This window comes from Pipistrellus hanaki, assembly GCF_964339955.1.
Source record: "Pipistrellus hanaki genome assembly, chromosome: 7".
In the NCBI taxonomy this organism is placed as follows: Eukaryota; Metazoa; Chordata; class Mammalia; order Chiroptera; family Vespertilionidae; genus Pipistrellus; species Pipistrellus hanaki.
In genome coordinates this window covers 61,718,115-61,738,866 of record NC_140509.1, presented here as the reverse complement: position 1 = coordinate 61,738,866, position 20,752 = coordinate 61,718,115, and the positions used below count along the sequence as shown (strand labels likewise).

General features: G+C 36.4%; 1 protein-coding gene across 6 annotated transcripts in view; it reads left to right on the top strand.

Annotated features, from left to right (window-relative positions):
• Window positions 1-20,752, top strand: part of UTRN (utrophin) — a gene marked incomplete at its 3' end in the record, with an annotated part of 411,728 nt that overhangs the window by 278,080 nt on the left and 112,896 nt on the right. For all 6 annotated transcript variants that reach the window (XM_084889907.1, XM_084889908.1, XM_084889909.1 and 3 more), the window contains one exon: window positions 15,706-15,878. In XM_084889907.1, coding sequence (XP_084746033.1) covers window positions 15,706-15,878 — 173 coding nt within the window. The remainder of the gene's footprint in view (window positions 1-15,705; window positions 15,879-20,752) is intronic.

Sequence of the window (20,752 nt, the reverse complement as noted above, 5' to 3'; positions counted from 1 at the left end):
TCCCTTCATTTCAGAAATAAAAACAAAACAAGACAAAACACACATACAAAAACAAACATCTGCTAGAACAATTTCTAGATTTAAATTGTGCTTTAAATTCCTTGGTTTACAATATTTAATATAAAACTCCTCCTACTATTCGATTTAGTCCTAAATAATAACGTACTCAGTCTTGGTGTCTGGTGGTTGCTTAGCCTGTTAGTGGCACATCTCCTTCAGTATTTTGTTAGAGTCACCTTCATAGCACATCCAGTGTGCCTTCTGAGCCATGACAAGCAGGACAAGGTCCACGGTGTTTTCTCTCTCACTTCTGTGACTTAGGCCCATGAACAGAAGTGCTGCTGGTACTGCAGTGTCTCTTGAGACCCTGGCATTCTCCCTCTCCCAGCTCACTCAGCCCATCTTGAGTGATGAAGCCACACTTCCATTGCTTGACAAAATCAAGCTAGATATTCTTTTCTGTGTGTGTGTACTAATTTTATAAACATTGCAGAAAATTCATGCCATTTAATGTCACAGTTTTAGATGAAAATAGCATTACTGGCTTCCTTGGAATGAGAATGACTTAAATTATCCATTGCCTATTTAGACACAGCTATTATTTAAATAAATTGGAGTGACTAGTTATAGAGTAACTTACGGGAACAAAAAGGCTTTGTCCCTATCTCCTTTGGAAAAGTTTACCATTGACCAGCCCACTGTGCTGAAGGCGTGTTTCTGTGGAGGGCTGATTTATTGGAATGTCAGACCATCTGGCACTTCACAACTTCTGAGTCTTTCAGAGACAAAAATGATTGTCTCCGGTGGGACTTACCTCAAATCTAATGATGCCACCATTTTGGGGAATAGATATCTACCTAGAAAGAGAAATGTGTTTTACCTGGGAATTTTCCATCTGTTAATTGATTTGTGTGGAATATGTACCATGTTCCTGTGATAAAATTTTCACACAGTATAAAAGACTTCAAGTGTCCCATTCTAGACACAGGGATCTCCAGTGCGTCTCTCAGGGATAACCATCTTTTTCTTTTTAAATATCTCTCCAGAAATATTATTTGTATTGTATATATGCATCTATGTCAATATCCCCCTTTTGGGCACATACATACATACATACATATACTAGCGATTATTTCTTATCAGCATATAGCCACCTTATCCCTCTTTTCCATAGCTGAACAGCATTCCATTGTGTGGATCTGCTATAATTTACATAGTTACCTATTAATGGACATTTAGATTCTTTTCAGCTTTTTGCTGTCAAACAGAACCTATTGAAGCATCTTTGTCCCTATGTTTGTACAAATGTTTGCAAATTAAATTCCTAGAGATAGAATTTCTAACACAAATGTTATATGAATTTTAATGTTTGATGAATATTGCTAAGTTATTTCTGTTCCAAAATTTGGCAGATTTTTAAAAGTCAACTCTGCTGCTTCTCATAATCTCCAGAAAATATAATGGCTTGACTTAATTCTGTCAAACCTAGGCATTCTTCCCTCTGTAATCAGCCTACTGATTTTATTATGTCCTGCACAATAACATTGTGTTCACTGTCTAGAGAATACTTTATTCAAAACTTTTTGGAAAGAAACAAGAGTAATCACAGAACCTTTTGCTCAGACTAAAGTAAACGAGAGAAGTGAGATAAAGGTACAGAAAGTATATATTAGTAAAGTTACAATGGTCTTTGACTTTTGGGGAGCCATATTTGTTAAATGTAAGTGGTTCATGTGTAAGTGTATTGATTGGTTATTGATGAGATTAGTGAAGGTGAATCATAAAGTGGGGAAGAAGGTTAGGTTGTGATTTCGCTGAGAATTCTAATTTGGATGCTAAGCAGGCAGATGGCAGGAACATGGGTCAGAACAGAAGCAGTAAGTTAGCTCTGACTGGTTTGCATCACAAAAGCTGGTATTACACACAGAAGCAATTTGTAATTTAATGTTGGCTTTAATTTCTCAAAATCTGGGATCTGAAGAAAGGTGGAACGATCCTTTAGAAACCTCTAAGAAACTTCTCCAGAGCCCTGTGGGTACCCCACAGGCTTGAGCCATCAGCAGACATCTGGAATTGTGAGGCTTGGCCGTCTGCGATGGTTTCACTCTTGTCTCATGCTGCATATTTCTTAGGAAGGATATGGTTTTTAAACATTAACTTGTCTTGGCCTTATTTTTAGTAGCCTAATAAAGAGCTCTCTGAATCATTAAATATTTAGAAGGTTGCTGAACACTGACCCCTGCACCTGGTTGGCTAATTCAGAAGTAGATCAATTGAGGTTTCTCTTCCTCAATCCTATCTACTCCCTTTAGAAGAAAAAGCTCTTTGTGCCTTTAAAATGTCTGGTTAGAATCTTCTGGCTATAGATTTTGGAAATACAGAAAGTGTTGAATTTTTTTCCTTATGAGTTATAATTTCTATTTCCCCACTGCCACCTGTATAGTTATCAAACTAGATGACATTGTTGAAGAGAAGAGCTTTAAAAATAATTCTTTGTGTCCAAAGCATATTATCAGAGCTTCCTGGGATAAAAGCAGAGTTCCGCCTTTCATCAGGGGGCTCAGGCCTCCATTTCAGATTGAACCTCCTGCCCTTTAGGGCTGTATATTACTTTAAATAGCTACCAGCTGACAGACTTTGTTGCTAGCTGATGTCAACTAGAAAGCTGTAATGTATTGAGTATTCTCCCTTAACAGAACCACAGCAGCAGTAGACAATGCATTTGAAATCACAGATCATGACTAGGGCCTTGAAGCTATTTTATTTTCAAATTATAAATGCTGATTTAGAAACGTTATGAAAGGGAGAATTATGCATATTCCTTTTATAGCCATTATAACCTGGATTCTCCCTAGAGTCAGAATGGGATTATAACCAGTAAAAATTTCTACCCATGCCTGAAGGGCTTCATTGTGAATAGAGCCATGATGTACCAATTTATTTGTAATCACCTATTGACCTCCATTTGCTTCGCCTTAGAGGTCCCCTAGAAGTTTTTACTTTTCTTCTCTCTTTTTTCTTTCTCTTTTCTTTCCTCCATAATGACCAATATAAAGATAAAATTGTTTGGTTTTCCATAGAAAACATACTTCATCTTTACAGCTTTTAAAAATTTGAGTAGCAGGAAGGGTACTTTAAGATCCACCATATGGGTGACATTGGTTATCTTTCAACAGAGCATTTAGATGGCTCTTTTTGCTTGTGTTTGAGTGAACCCTAAATTAATATTCTGTTGCCTCAATGAAATTGCTAAATAAGGAAGCCATTTTTAGCCAATTAGATGGCATATAGTTTTTAATAATAAACAGTTTTAAAAGTAGCCTAGTTTTTTAAAGTTTATGCCAAAGCCATATGGATATATAGCTCTCTTCATTTGGGACATGGAGTGTGGTTTTTATTATGTCATTTAGATTTAGATTTTATTGATTCCATTGTTGAGTATTTCTGTGCTGTTTGGCGGTTCTGTAACCTTCACTGTCTTGTGGATCTAGGTGTCTGTGTTTGAGACACAGATTATTTTCTAGAGAATTTCAGATACTCGATGTTGTATGGATTATACTAGGATCTATTGTAGGGATTATATTTATTCCACCTCTTGAAGATTAGTGCCTAACTTATTTATTTACATACTAGTGTGGACTTGCAAGATGTCAAGTCCTTCAAATTGTATCATTCAGCTTATTGTCTCTCTGGTGATGTATTGCTCTCACTGGAAGCCTCTGTTTGTTGTTTGTTTTAATGATTACAGGATTATAGGAGATATTGAATCAAAGAGGTGTTTGGTTAAAAAAAGAAGAGGCTATGGAGATATAAAACATATCACCAAGATTATATTTTGTATACAGAGTTTCATAGAAAATATACTTACTTATAGGAATCAAACACAAATACATGGTAAAATGAGCTCAGTTATTAAGGCAATTCATTTACATTTTATAAGTCTCACTTGTAATAAGTCACTAAGTCATCAAGGAGCACAGTAATGTAGAATAATACATTAAATATGTAGCTAATGGAATTTTGTAGCATATCTTTGGATTTGTACATAAATAATCTGATTGTCTTTGACACTTTAAAAATCACATTTTAGTTGCTTTCCAGTGTTTTATTGAGCGTATAGTTACCCTGCTATTCAAATTAGGTGAGAACTAAAAACAAATTTTTGGATGGTTCCATAAAGATCCACTAAATAACGCTCCCCTCAACCCCCTTTCCTTTTAAAGAGTGTGCATCATATCTAGGTTCATCAGTATCTTAGTTCTTGATAGTTTATAACTGTAAGTAAGGGAGCTTTATTTTGCATTCTCTTTTCTGCCTGAGCTGAGGGTATCAGTTCTGAGAAATGGGTATGGGGCAGCCTGGGATGTCAGGGAAGCTGGTAGTTGGTAAGGGGCAGTGCCTTCTGGATACTCCCCTCTAGAATTCCATGTGACAACATACTCCTCCATCTTTCCTTATCTTGTTTTTGTCCCATCTAGAACAAAGGTACCCATCATGTGATAAAAATTCTCTTGCTCTTATCTTTTGGGAAGACTCCCTCAAAAAGTCAGCCTTGTGTGAAGGCTTTAAGATATTAGTAGCTCTAATAATGGCCTACCGTTCTTATCTTGATGTCAGAACCCTGTAAACCTAAGAGTCTACTTTAGAGAAAGACTAGGGTAATAGTCTCTGTTGTTTCACAGCTTTTGTTTAATTCAGTCTTGGGATACGTGCTGGGGGGGATTGCGTGTTTGCACAAGTCTCCCGATCGCAGTCATTCAGCACCCTGGGTGGTAGCTGGAAGTTTGCCCAGCTGAGAAAGATTGTTCTTTTCCTCTCTCTCTCTCCCTCGTTTATTTATTTTTATTTTTTGTGGTGCTGGTGCTGGTGCTGGTGGTTCTTTCTGTTTTGTATTTATGTAAAGAGTTTATTTGTTGCTGCTGAAAGATCTCCGCATGTGGCCCCAGAGCCCTCACTGACTGGGTCAGCCTGGTCAGTTTCTGTATGTTTCTTCACTCCACCGGTCTTCATGCTGATGTCATTGTCTTTGTTGTTGTTGTTGTTGTTAACCCAAAGTTCACAGATTGTTTTTACGTATAAATTTCTGGGTTATCATTCATTGACAACACTCGTTTCTGAAGTTAACAGTGTCTGTGTACAAATCTGAATTGGGCACTTGGAGGTGGAACACATTCTGCTAGAAATCCCATAAAGCCAGTGTGCCCCTGGGGGCATGTTGAGTTTTATGAATAAATGATGAAAATATTTTAAAAGCTTGTTAAATGTTGGATAGTTCCGCATATGTAAAACACATGCTATTTGAACACTGATATGAAAATAAGTTGGGAATTAAATGGAAAGAAAAATGGTGTGCAGATCCAAAAAGTAGTAATTGTATTGTATACTGTTCCCTGGCAAGTTTTCGTTCTTTCCTTTGTTAGTGGAAACTCTATCTGTATATGATTAAATAAATGCTAACAATTTTGATATTTGAGTAATGCAAATGGCCTTTTAGGAGATACATATTGTAACTTTTTTCCTCCATGCCCTCATGCAGAATAAACTTAGTTATATTAAGATTAACTTTCCATTTGTGATGGTGTCACTTTTAAAAGCATTATATGTTTATAACAAAACTGCACACAGCTAGAAAAATATGTTTCATATGGGCACATCTGATGCACTTAACCTTTTATTGGCATATTAAATAGCTGTGTAATCCATGATGTCCAAAGAGCATATCATTTGGATTGAGCATTTCCCTTTAAAGCTATCATACAACTTTGCGGGAGACAGTGTTTCTCTGGGTACCAGCAATAACAGTTTAAAAGTAACTGGCAATTACTCACATTTGGAGTAGTTTCACTTAAGTTTTATTTCACAAACAAGTGAATTCCCCACATGAAAACAAGTCTGAATGGCTCTTTGAGTCATCAATGAGATCAAAGGAACTTTCCTTTATTTTCCCCATCATTGTACTCTTAAAAGCTTTTCAGAAATCATCCGATTGATCACTCATATTTTGTTTTGTGCCTTGTATTGTCTTGTACACCTACCAGCCCTTTAGTTTTCCTGGGTGGGCTCCAAATTGGAATTGGAATCCTGGGATCCATTCAGGATCCACACCATTTGAGAGCAAGTTCTGCGTTTTGGAGCAGGGAGACCTACAGGAAGTGGGAGTGCGCTTCACTTCAAACTGTGTGAGGGGTGGTGGAAGGGAGGCTGCTGATTAAAATAATAAACAACTGCTGGAAAGAGCAGTGGATTACCCCACCACTGTCAGATCGGCCAGGGATGCTGTTGGAGCTGGCTGCCCTGGCTCCCCTGCCACAAACTCTGCAAATGATCCCCTGTCAGGAGACCCACTGCTGGAACTTTTCTCGTGACAGATAGAACAACTTTCCATCGGCTTGGTTTTGCTGCACTGACAGCATCCCTTAGGCATGGCCTGACCTAGGGAAATGGACTGAAACTAGCTTGGTGGTTACCATAGCAACGCAGGCTGCCTGTGTCTGGGAGAGTGCAAACCGGTGGCCTCTTGTCCGGTGTTTGGGTGTTTCTTCAGACAAGAGTACACTCCTTGCTGTTCGAACTCTACATACGACATGCTCTTTGAAAACTGGCTCTTTACCCAGGATTTTTTTTTTTTTTCTTTTTCTTTCTGAAACCAGTCTGAATGGAGGAAGTTGGTAATACTTGGCTCTCTCTCTCCTTTTTTTTTTCTTTTTTTTTCCCCCCCTGCCTTCTCTCAAGCAAGTTTCCAGGATATAGCTTCTTTTTTGCTGTGTGTAATTGAGACCAAATTCTAAGCTGGGGCCCAGGAGAGACCAGTTGTGGGCTGCAGGTCATTAGTGAGGTGAGCAACAGGGAATCCTGGGCTTCCCAGAGCCAAAGGAGAGCATGCCAGCCTCGTGGAACACAGCTCCCAGGAACTGTAGAAGCAGGTCTATTCCTTGCGAATTCCAAAGTCCATGAAAGAACGGACCCTCGCTGGGGTGGCTAACATGTCCCAGCGCAAGCTGCTGCTGCTCATGGACCATAGCTCAAGGGCAAGGCTTGTAAAGGATTTTACAAAGGGTTTTAAAGTATAGCCAGAAAAGATACGGCCTGTGGAAATCGAACGCTGTTGTCTGAAGGAAGTTTGCCGGAAAGATGTAAACTCCAAGGGCTATTGGACGATGATTGGTCTGAACTTCAGCTTACGGGAACTGCTGACAAGATTTGAAAAGGTATGCAGAAGGCGACTTCATGAATGTGCTGCTTCCATTCTGCCTTTTCTTGCCTTTCCTTTTTACTCTACATTTAGATGGCATATATCCTGTTGACCTGATGATTTAATGTAATTTCTGAGGTATCCTTGGTTTGATAGCCTGGTAAAAACTTTTCTGTTTCCACTAAAGAGCAAATTAGCAGTTCTTTCCTGGTGCCTGTCAGTTTCAGAGTTCCACATCAGAAGAGATCTTTTGTGCTCAAGACACTGGTAATTTAACTGAAAGTTATTTAGGAGGAGAAAAAAAGAAAAAAAGAACAACACTGAGTTTTCCTGCCACAGTCTGACTTCATCAGGCATGGGTTCTGTTTTCCTTACCCTCAGGTTTATCTCCCTGCAGTGGCCCAGCCCTGCCTTCCCCAGCCTTTTTTCCCCCTGAAGATTCAGTTTTGAGAGTTGGGAGAAGACGCCTCCCAGTGACGATGGTGCATCTGATCTTAAACCTCTTTCCTTTTTTTCCTGAGTGTGTCTTTTTTAAACACAAAGTGCTTGCATGCACCGTGGAGATTGAATGCTTGGATCATTAGTTTTGCATTTAGTTCTTTTTTCCATAGGAAAGCTCTTGGCACACTCTGGGATTCAGTCTAGCCTGCCAAATGCTACCTTACATTTATAGTTAAACAAAACAGAAAGCCTCAATGTGTGGCTTATGGGCTCCTGCCTGACTTAGGCTTTGGAAGCCAAGCACCTATCTTCTTTCCACTTCCAGCCTTTAAAGAAAAGGAAAAAGAGGCGAGGGACTCATTATGTGCATAAATCAATTACTTATCAGTGGTTAAAGATGTGCTCAGTGGTTTTTCACTATGAATACTCGGTGTCCATTGCAAGTACAAATATAAGCAAGACTGTATGGAGTCATTGAAGGAATCAATGGGCTTTTTCTTATAAAACTACAGTTGCCAGAAGAGAAAAGGCATAAAACCAAGCCATTTGAAAACTTTGAAAGCTTTTCCAAAACAGCTGCAGTGATTGTTTGCCTCATGATGGTAGAAAGGGTATGGGCAGAATATAGAGAAAGAAGAATGTAACTTCTGGTTGGATGCACCCACCTCCCCCGTCTCTCCCCACAACTCCAACTGTGGAAGGAAGGATTGTAGCACTGGGTGCACTTTGACCTCTCACTTTAATATGCTGTTAAGCACCTAAATTCCTGAGAGCAAAGGATGGTTCCCAGTCTACTTGTTCACCATTTAAAAGGGGTGGAGGAGGGAGAGAATCTCTTCTTTATGGCAGCTAGTAACAGCAGGTGACAAACTTTATGGCCATAAAGAGGTCTGTTGGCTTGGTTTGCATGGAATTGTCTGTTTCTTCCTAAAAAGGCATAGGGTATATGTTACATGAATAATTCATTACTTAGAACCCCAAGAGAGGCAGTAATTGTGGGCAGCAGTTGGACTTTTGTATTGTAATTGCTGCTGATAGTCTTAAAAGCTCAGGTCAGATACCAGAGGTTAGGAACCTGCCTCTGCCTTTTGGCCATTTTATTGACAAAAGTGACAAGTTCTGGTCATGTGAGTATGTTTCCTCTTTTAAAGGCAAAGCTTTAGTGCCTGCATACTTCTTATTCTTATTTTAGTCATTGTATTGACAGTGAAAGTAGTCTGCTGGCTTATTCCTATCAAAGGCTTGATTTGGGATTTTTTTTTTGAGACAAAGAGCCAATTTAGAGCAACCATCCTGCTGCAATTCACAGCCTGAAGTTCTCCTCACATGTTTATTTTTGTGTTAGACGCCGTTATGAAAATCTACGTGAAACTTAATCTTTTTGCCATATTTCATTTGTAAGAAGTTGTCAAACATGAACGAATTTTTCTTCAACTCAAGTATTAAAACGAAAATTTTTTGTGTATTTTCACAAAAACCATCTAATATGTTTAGCCCTTGCTACATTGATTCATGGCCAGGAAAGCTGGTATCTTAGAAAAGTGCCAGTGCCTGACACCTCTCAGATTCAACTGCCTGCCTTCCCCCACTCTGAAAGCAGTAATGCCATTTCTAGGAAAAGGCATTGAGAATGGGAAACTTGCATGAGAGAAGGCAGAAAAGAGAGAGAGAGAGAGCCAAGTATTACTGCTGTCATGCAAAAGCCACATGATACCTTCAGAAGCTGAATAATAGTCCTGTCTCTTCCTATATTAGTGATCTGCTTCTAAAGAGAATCCTCACCTCAGTGATTTCATACTTTTCTCTTCACATCAGCAGTTGTAATTGTTCAGTCTGATGTGTAGGTTGTCATAGCATAAAGGTAATTTGGCTGCATTCTTAAAGCCATTTCAGGCTTTAAGAAAACGAGGGTCCAAGGTTGGGACAGTGTTGGGTCTTCCAATGATGGTTAATCTGCAAAGCTGTAAAATGGTCAAACATCAGAAACCCCAGAAGACAGCAGACCTTCACCCTAACTTCTAGATAGCAGTTTCTTTGTGAGGTAAATTCTGGTCACCATTATTTAATTTTAGAGAAATCCAGTGGTGGTATGATTTATATTGGGTATTTTTTCATAAATGAATATTGACACATGATTGAGATCCAACTTCATTCTCTAGTCCGAAAATGTGTGATGCACAGATTGTGATTTGATAGCATAGATAGGAAGAGCAAGTTGCACTTTAATCTCCTAGCATCAGAACTGGCAATGCTGGGAGTCCTTGAGGTCCAGGACTCAGGAAATGTTCTCTACTGTTTCCTTAAGATGACAGCTCACCAAGGATCAGGAAACCCCAACTGATGGGATCCATGTGTACCCAGAGTGCTCCTAAAGGGGAAGTTGAGACAGACTTCTCACCAGAAGAGGATGACCTTGTGACAAGATGTACCTGCCAAGCAAGCAGGTCCTAGTCACCTAACCAAGTGGTGAGGGTGAGCATTGAACGGTATATCCAGGTGACTATCTGAAGAGTTGACTTGACTCAGAAAGCTGGACCACCAACGCGCCTCTCTGAAATCCAGCCTATGAGTTGGTTTATTGCCATCTGACTTGAACGAATTAAGTTTCTGTTTGAAACTACTTCATAAAGGAAGTATCTGATGGCTTCGGTGGCTGTTAAAATACTGTCATATTTCAGCCATTGGCATTGTGTACAGTCCCATTAATTTAGTAGTCAAAGAAGACAGAGTAATGGACAATTTTAGCTCAGTAACATTTTGAGTGACTCTTGCCTTTTATTAATTTATGCAGTTCTGCTACTAGATGATAAATGATAATGGTGGTTCTTGAAGGGTGTGTATGTGTGTGTCTGAATTTGAATATCACTCTTGTTGTGAAAAGATGCTTCCCATAGTGACAACACAGAGAGAAACCACTCAATACAAAATTTCTTTTATGGCATCTACCTCCTTTATGATGACTAACTTAAAATTATGCTTTGAGCCGAAACCGGTTTGGCTCAGTGGATAGAGCATCAGCCTGTGGACTGAAAGGTCCTGGGTTCGATTCTGGTCAAGGGCATGTACCCTGGTTGCGGGCACATCCCCAGTAGGGGGTGTGCAAGGGGCAACTGATCCATGTTTCTCTCTCATCGATGTTTCTAACTCTCTATCCCTCTCTCTTCCTCTCTGTAAAAAAAAAAAATCAATAAAATATATTTTTTTAAAAATTATACTTTGAAGCTATATTTTACTGCTCAACTTGTAATATTTAAATGTGTCCTTGTAGATACAGTAAGTTTCCAATTTCAGGGTTGGTTCATTCATTCATTCATTCATTCATTCAGTGTATAGTAAATATTTGTGAAGTGGCACTGGGCTGAGTTCAGGGATAAAGTGGAGAACAGGGAGACTTCCCCTCATTGAACTTCTAGCCTGGTGGGAGGACTCAGACATTAAATAAGAAAGCTTTTTTTTTAGTACAGGTAGGTGATTTAGCAAAGTAGAGAATTACATTTAAGCTGGGACTTAAGAGATGAATTTAAAATAAGGAAATCACTGAGATTGTGTGTGTGTGAGTGTGTGTGTGTGTTTTGTGTGAAGAAATTGAGTTTTTTCTGGGCAATAAGAACTCTTTTCCACACGTGAGGCGTAGAGGAGTGGGTGCTCCACAAATGTAGATTTAAAAATTTAACATGAAAACTCTTGACTAGGTTTTCAAGCCTGTTCAGTTTTGAATATACTATCTGGTTTTGATAATTAAGGTGGGGCAATAGTTCGGCCACATGAAACATTTAATAACTTGTGTTTGTATGCACCTTGGAAGGAAAGCTGCTGTATTTTAATTCACTAGGATTTCTAGTGTGTTTTAGTAACAATTGTTATAGAGTCAAGAATTTGGAACTTTTTGCTGTGAAAACTATTTTTGTCAATAGCAGTGTTTGCTATGCTGGAAATTAAAATGCCATTTGTTTATTTATTGATTCTTTGTCATTGTAAGTTGGCTTGTTCAAATTATCTTGAAAGTGCAGTTAATTGTGAGCTTGTTCCACTTAGTTCTTTAAGTTTTTTTCTGCTCTGTTGTCTAACATATATTTATAATCACAGGAAATGGGGAAAACATTACTGGTATTGATTTCTTAATAAATGCTGCTGCAGACCAAGCGGCAGTTTCATAATTCTTAATAGAGTAGTTAAAACCAATGAGATTAATTGTTGAAAGAAAACGTAGCTTATCAATTATTGATCGGAAATTCATTGAAGTAAATAAATTAATTTTAATTATAAATTGACTAATGAACTGCAATAACTTACCAGCAGCCTTAGAAACTGTCCCAACATATATTTACATATCACTAATGACCCTTGATGATATTATCTGGTTGTTGTATTATTTTTTAGATAATACCTATTTTTTTTTTTAATGTTATAATTTCTCTTTTTCAAAACCTAAAACTTTGGCCATAATCCTGCTGACTCCTGATCATCAGTCCTTAACTGCCTCTGAAGTCCGGTCTTATTCTGCAAGGAACAGAGGACTTCCTTTCCCTGAATGGTTAGCGTTGTTGATCTAGCCTGCACCTTGGAATACAGTAGGAAAGTTGTTGCTGACCTTACTTCTTCACCTTCAGGAAAGGGGTCAGAGCTCCTTCAGGGAAAACATTGCTATGTTCATGTAGGGTTAGGTAAATATGCCATACAAAAATAAACCAAAATTAAGTCAACAAGGCCCAGAGAGGATGAATTCAATCTAGCACCAATGTAGTTGAAGTCTTTCTGGTGCTACTCTCTAAATCTGTTTCCTGTTGGAGGAGGGTTCAAACAGTCCTTTTTATCATAATCTAAATAAATAGTTTTGCTTACATAATTAGGGCCTCTATTTGATTAGAGAACATTATAAAGAAGTAAAATGTATGTGATATACATTATAAGGTGTTCGCTTATAATATGTCTATGGGTTGTATCATTAAAGATATAGCCAGTCAAGGGCAAAATTGGTATTAAAATGTCAATGATTAAAGAAGTAAGCAAATAAATCAATGTTTTCCTTTATTTGTAAATTTGTTTTGTCCTGGGGAGTGGGTGTTTTATTCAGAAAGACTAACTGTTGATCAGTGAGCTGATGTGAGCTTTTGTAACTGTCTTCTAGAAGATTCTTCAGAAAGAATGCATTTAGGCTTTTGATGGTGCTTTGACGTAGAGAAAAACATATAGTTCTTTAATTCTAACCCTCTGTTTACATTGTTTGAGAATAGGTTTCAAGCCTCATAAGTGAATCTTTAAAATATTTATTCTGCTCTCAAGTGTTAGTTTAATGGCTTGGATACCTTGCTGTGGCCCCTCTGTGCACATGACTGGCTTATGTTAAATGATTGGAAGAACATTGCTTTGTGCTTCTAGCTGGATTGCATTCCCATAACTAATTATCAGTAACCATTTTGTGCTGTGTAATGTTCAGAAAGGCTTTCAGGGTTCAGAGGTAAGTCTTTCTAGAGCAAGTCTCCCAGCTGAGCAGTGAGAATAAACCCTCATTCTTGGAAACTTTAATTTACTTTAGCATTTGAAACTACATCAGGGTCATAATCTGACAGCCTCCCATGCTGGCGTCTTGATTTTAAAGCCATTGAATCATTGCACAGTGATCTGTGAAGGAGCATGATTCATTAATTGCTAGTTATTCTAAATTTCCAGCGAAAAGCTTAGGCAGGACTTTGCAATGCAGGCTTCTAAATAATTTTAAGTTTCCCTTGTGAAAAAATTTTAAATGAAGACATTAAACAAAATTATTACTATATTCCATTATAATTCTTTAGTTATCAGATTTTTTTTTTTTTTTTTGTGGGGCTAGAGTGGCTAATATGCCAGTCAGTCAAGGTGAACTTATTCATACTTTTTTTCATGCATTATGCATCTATCCATCTGTTATCTATTGTATCTATCTATCTATTTATCTATCTATGTATCTATCTATCTAATCTACCTATCTACCTACCTACCTACCTACCTACCTATCTACCTATGTGTTATCTCTAGTTTAGGCTCAGAGACTGTGAAAGATACAGAGGACATAATAAGATGGTTTTTCTGCCTTTAGGTGCTGTTGATATCTTTATCCAAGTAAATATGCCATCAAATGTTAAATTTAAAAAAACACAATGTTTGCTGATTTCCTTTTCTTTGATCACTTTCTGGATGGGATGTTGATTTTCTTTCTAACTTTTGATGAACACCAAGATTATCATTGATCCTCTTATACAGAGATTATGCTCTTTTGACTTATTGCTTACATTTTTTAATACAATAAAAATGTAATAAGCAATAAGTGTGTGAAATGACATAGAAATACATATTCTGATTTAAACACAAACTTTAAAATTAACAAAATATATAGTTTTGCATCCTCCATTTTTAAACTTGATTAGTGTATCACCAATAATGTGTTATAATAGTTTCCACTTTTTCCCAGTTTTATTGAGAAATAATTGACATACATCTTTGTATAAGTTTAAGGTATACAGAATCATGGTTTGATTTACAGATATTGTAAAATGATTAGCACAGTTGGTTAAGCTAACATCAATCTTCTTATACAGATACAATAAAAAGAAAGGAAAAAGTTGTCTTGTGATGAGAACTGTTAGGATTTACTCTCTTAGCTTTTCTGTATGTCATGTAACAATGTTAACTGTAGTCATCATGTTGTATAGTACTTATAACTGGAAGCTTGTATCCTTTGATTATCTTCCTCCAATTTCTCCTCTCCCCACTCTCACCTTTGGTAATGGCAAAAAGTCTGATTTCTTTTTCTCTGAGTTTTAGATTCCACATGAGATTGTACAGTATGTGTCTTTCTCTGTCTGACTTCTTTGACTTCTTTCACTTAGAATAATGCCTTCAGGGTCTATCCATGTTGTCACAAATGGTAGGATTTACTCATTTTTTTATGGCTAGAAAACATATATATTCACAACTACTTTATCCATCCCTCCACTGATGGACACCTAGCTTTTATCCTTGCCTTGGCTATTATAAATAATGTTGCTGTGAGCAGATAATCTATTTGAATTAGTGTTTTCATATCTTTTGGATATATTTCCAGAAGTGGAAGTGCTTGATAGTTTCCACTTTTTTTCAGTTTTAAAACAACCGATGTGATAGATGTGTTTATACATAAGTATTCCTAGAATACATAATTGCAACAGGTTTTTAAAAATATATATTTTTATTGAGTTCAGAGATGAAGGGAAAGGGAGAGATAGAAAGATCCAAAATGAGATAGAATACTTGATTGGCTGCTTCCTGCATGCCCCACACTGGGGATTGAGCCTGCAACCTGGTCCTGTGCCCTGACTGGGAATTGAACCATGACCTCCTGGTTCATAGGTTGATACTCCACTACTGTGCCATGCTGGCCAGGCAATTTCAACAGTTTTAAGGCTTTTGATACATATTACCAAAATACTTCTTCAAAGTCTTTTAACAAATTTTTATTATTAATTTATAATATTTTTTTATTTTACTTAAACTATACTAAAAGTTACTTTATAAACAAAATATTATCTATTTAATAGGAGAAATATTACCTTACAATTAGTTTTTATTTCTTAATCAGGACATTTTAATGAAAGCGTTCTTTAAAAATTATAGAAATAAACGTTATTAGATTAAAAGAATTAATAACAATTAATTCTTTTAAAACAATTAATAAATTTGTCTAAATGTGAAAAACCAGCAATTAAAATGATGTAATATCTAACAAACTTTGTAAAACTTCATATTTCGAGGGGATTTTACTTGTGTATAAAGGGGATAAATAATTTGATTGAATTGGACTAGCTAATACATGAAATTAAGATTATAATATATTTTATTCTTAGAACTTGGAAATCAAGGTATTGAAGATTTAAAGATTATTACTTTTAATGTAAGAATTATGGAATCACTATAATTTGTTATTTAAGACGACATTAACTATTTTTCTTTAAAAAATACACCTCATCTATGAAATACAAAGTTAAAACTCTGTATAGCAATCTTGAATAATGTTGACACTAATACTTAACATTGCGTTGTCTCTGCTTTTCCATCTTTAGGACATTCAGGCGGAAATTGATGCCCACAATGACATATTTAAAAGTATTGATGGAAACAGGCAGAAGATGGTAAAGGCACTAGGAAATTCCGAAGAAGCTACGATGCTTCAGCATCGACTTGATGATATGAACCAAAGATGGAATGACTTGAAAGCAAAATCTGCTAGTATCAGGTCAGAATAATTAATGTCAGATACGACTAATGGGGAAGGGGGTTTCATGACTTGTATTGTAAGTCAGAGAACCAGTTATTTTTCCAGAAATACCCTAAGATTTAAATGCAAAGACTATTTTTTTAAAGTCCTAGTTTTAGTTCCATCAATGTCCCCTGCCCTTTGCCAACTGTTCTTGATTATTCACAAAGTTGCATATATTCAACCTGATGATACCAATTATAATGTTACCAACACCTGATAATTTTTGTTTACCTTAGCGAAGAACTATTTTAGGATCCTTGCAAACATTACTTTTTTCAGTACTCAAAAAATTCTAGTAAGGTCAGTAGTAAAATTCTATCTTCATATGAGGAAACAGGCTTAATGATTGTGAGGAACTTGCCAAGAATTTGAACTAACAAGTGCCAAGCCAGGATTTGAATCTAGATCTTTTGGACTCTTGGCAATGAACATGTTTTGCCTTATCATGCTATTTGTATATCCCATTTGAAGATGTTTTAGAGAAATTAAATATTGCTTATGGACACTAAAGTGAAAAATTGATGATTCATGTCTGCATTTGAAGAGAGCAAAATTAAATAAAGATGAATCTGAGGACCAGAATGCTGACTAGGAAAGGACCTTGGGAAAATACTTCTGTGACAAGTATTAAATGTTATTGAGAGTCATGAATATTTTAGAATTATTTTTAATAGATGGTGAATATAAGTTTAGAATAAACTGAGATCATGCTATTGAGCATACATCCAAAAGCAGATGTTGGGGAAAGACCAAGATCTTGCACCTGATCTCATTCCTTTAAAAAAAATTATATATATATATATATATATATATATATATATATATATATATGTAGTTGATTTCATAGAGGAAGGGAGGGGAGAGAGAAATAGAAACATCAACGATGAGAGAAAAACCATTGATTGGTTGCTTCCTGCACACCCCATACTGGGGATCAAGCCCACAGCCCTGGCATGTTCCCTGACCAGGAATCTAACCGTAATCTCCTATTTCATAAGGATACACTAACCATTGAGTAATACCGGCTTGGCTTTCCGCTCATTCCTTTAAAGCAAGGTCTACCCTTAACACTGACTTCTCTTGCGAACAAAATATTCTCTGCCTTTAATATTTCTGTAAGCTCTTCTACCACTTTTCTTTATAATTGAAAGCTGGCGTTCCCCTTAATTGCCTGGTTTACTTAAATTTAATGTGTCCATTTTCCTCACCTGGCAGCCATTGGGAACCAAACAGTCAGAATGTCAGCCAAAGACTTCTAGTATGGCACCCGCGGAACACTGGCTGAACAGGAGCCCTGCCACAAAGCTGGTGGCAGGGAGAGGTGGCAGCCTCTTCACTGTGTCCAAAGCATTGCTTCTCCGTCTGTCAACAACTTCTCCTTAGAACGGAATGCAGCCACTAGTCCACCCTCTCACCAGCTAATTGCTTTCTCCTGATCTGCTAGGCACTCTCTTATTTTCCACATTAATTTAAGCATCTGACCTCCCTTTAATTTTCCATCTTTTCTTCAGTTGTCATTTTTGGTGTGGATATTGATAATTTTTTATTTTTTCACTGCCAAGTGTCTGTATTTACTTTATCTATAAAAGTCTTTATCACTAGTCTGTTTCCAAGTCCCATAGCCTTGGCCCTACCTATCAGTTCATGACTCGTGTCATCTTAGCGTTCCTGAGACACTAGATCTTCAAGAGACCAAGGGCAGATGTTCTCCAGAGCACACGTATTATTTTACTACATTCCACCTGCCCATGTGCATTTCAATGCCACTGTTTGTCATGCTAGTTAGAGAAGAGCACTCTGTTGTATAAAAATCCGAATTGCTTACCATCTCATCAGTAAATCAACTCTCCTCACATTAAAGCTATGGGTCTGATGAACTGGGTATCTTCTTTCATTACCTTATTATATACCAGGACCACCTCTATACTATTATCCAACTTTATAGTTTTGTCCTGTATATACAATATAATTAATCAATGATATTACAACTAGATTTAAAAAAAAATACACACACATTTTCTAATGTTTTCAACTTTTGAATTCTTAGCTTTCTTTTTATTTTCCTTCTTCCTCATATTTAGTTGCTTAAACTCTTCCTCTTTTCAAACTCATCAATCCTATTACCCAGTTTGGATTCCATCATAAGCCACTTCAATGATGTCAGGATATTAAATTTCCTCTCCCTACTTGATTTTTCATCTACTTTTAAATATTTGACATTCTGATGATCACATCCTCTCTTTTGCCTGCTCTTGATTCTAATTACTTAGTGTTGCACTAGAAAGTAAAAAATAACATTTCTTTAATTTGAACCTTTCTACTTAGAATTGGTAAGTGGTGCTGACTGGTTTTCTGTCATAGGCACCACCATACCTATTTTAAAAAAGACTTTGATTCCGTTTTAGCTCCCACACTCCCTCTCTGCAGGTGGTCTTGTTTCATTTTCTGAGAGTGAGGCCATCTGATAAATGCCCCTTCTGTGCGTTCTGAATTTTAAATTGTGTTTTAATTGTGATAAAGTTAATATTGTCATAGTAGGAGGGCATTTGGTCTAATTTATCATCATTTTATTAAAAAATATCTCCCAAAGATCACAATAACACTTAATATTTATTAAACATCCATGTGCCAGACCTACATTAAGTGCTTTACAGACATTACCTCCTTGGACCATGGTGTGGTCATTGGAACTATGTAATAATATTTGGCTCAATATCTTGGTAAATATCTTAAATATTATTTTTATAGTCTTTTTGGATGACTGTGATTAAACTTTTTAAATACTGATATCCAAGGTACCCAATAATTCTTTTGTGCTAAAAACCAACACATACAATTGTATAGTACAGCTAGAACAGCATAAGAGAAGATTGCTAATGAATTGAAACTTCAGCTAGGATATAGGCTCTTAGGAATATTTGACAATATTTTTTCAAAAATGTGAATAGCAAATATACTAATAAATTCAGTAATGGGAATGACATGGTTTAAATTTTTATATTACATTTATTTAATTTAGGGTTATGTTAATTAAATATCTACTTAACAGCTTAGTGATGTTTAATATAGGTCCTTATTAACATATGGTTTCAAAGGCCAGTGAAATTGTCAAATCTAATGAAAACAGAGTTCAAAGACAAAATTCTATCATCCCATTCTTTTATGAGCCTCTTAAAAATTCAGGGCATCTTTTAAAAAGCTGTTAGAGAATATTAACCTTTAACATTGTCATTATATCTAATGTTACCGCATTTTACAATGTCACTGACTCCACTTTTAATCTCAGGGAGCTGATTTTGCTACGCATGCTGTAAAATACTAAAACTTCCTTTTCTCAAGTCTAATAGAGGAAGGGTCTTCTGCTCTCTTCTTCCTTTCTCTCTGGTTCAGTGCTGGGCCCTACACTTGCCGCAGCGATGGAAGTGTTCTACATCAGCATTCTTCAGTAAGGCAACCAGTAGCCACATGTGGCATGTTGAGCACTTGAAACATAGCTATGCAACTGATGAACTGATTTCAAATTTTACTTAAACTGAAATTTAATTGAAATAGCCACATGTTGCCGGTGGCTATCATATTGGAAGCCCAGGTCTACTGTTCCTTCAGCACACTGAATTCTGAGGACTTCACTTTTTTTTTTTTTTCCTAATGAGTCTTCATTCTCTTTCTGGGAGCAGGAATACACCTCTTTTAATGTTATTGTTTTTTTTGTGGGGGGTTTTTGTACTAATAAAAAAAGGTATTTTCTTTTATTATAACTTATAATCTATGGGTGGTACCGTAAACAAAAAATAAATTTGTTTTTTTGTGAGAATGCCAAATTGGACATCTGATTCCATAGTCCTCACACAATAGGGGATAGTATGTATTTGCTCCTCTTAGGTTGGGTCATATAGTCTCTGGTAGACCTGCTTTCCAGGTGTTTACAAGTCTGTCTGGGAAAGAGCTTGGGCTTGTGTTTGTATTCCACAGTCTCACTAGAGCTTCCTGAGCATCTTTCTTCTTTCTCCCAGCCATAGTTCTCTACTGGAGTTGATAGGTTACCTGCTTCAGCATGCTTTTGGATTACTTTTCTTGCTCCTAACTTGACCCTTGAAGTTTCTATTTTTGAAGCAGTGTAGTAACTATTAGCAGAGCGGTTGATGCATAAATGTTTGTATTGAATAAATGAAAAAAAACTATTTTAATAAATGCCTCTCCTTACAAAATTTCCTTTCTTTTTCATATCTGTATACTGGGAGAATGACTAAAAACTTAATTGAAATAACAATGAAAAGAAGAAGCATCTGATGATTTAAAATAAATATTAATACGTCGCTTCCTCCTGCCCCCCCCCCCCCCCAATCATTTTTCTTTCTTGGATGTAAAGTACAGCATTGGGAATAAATCAGAAATATTGTAATATCTATGTAGGTATCAGATGGGTGCTAGACTTATGGGCGGGGGGGGGGTAACTTCTAGTTACTAGTATATAAGTTACTTGTATATAAATACCAATATAATATTTAATGTCAACTGTATTTAAAAAATAAAAATATTGAAAATAAAGTAAATGACAGATACTTTCTACTACAGGGTATCCCAAAAAAGTATACATATTTTGAATAATTTATTAATTCCAATACGTTAAATCTGATAAGAAAAAAATCAATTGAGCTATCAGCTGTTAAAGTGTGCATATATTTTTTTGGGACAACTTGTATACCTAAATAATTATTATTTTTATGAATCTTTGCCTTCTAAAAACTTTTTGCATATTTTTACAAATAATTTGTCATTTACAAATGTTTAGTCAGCTATACATTAAATTATTCACTCTAAAATGAGGGAATTTTTATAAAGTATATTAT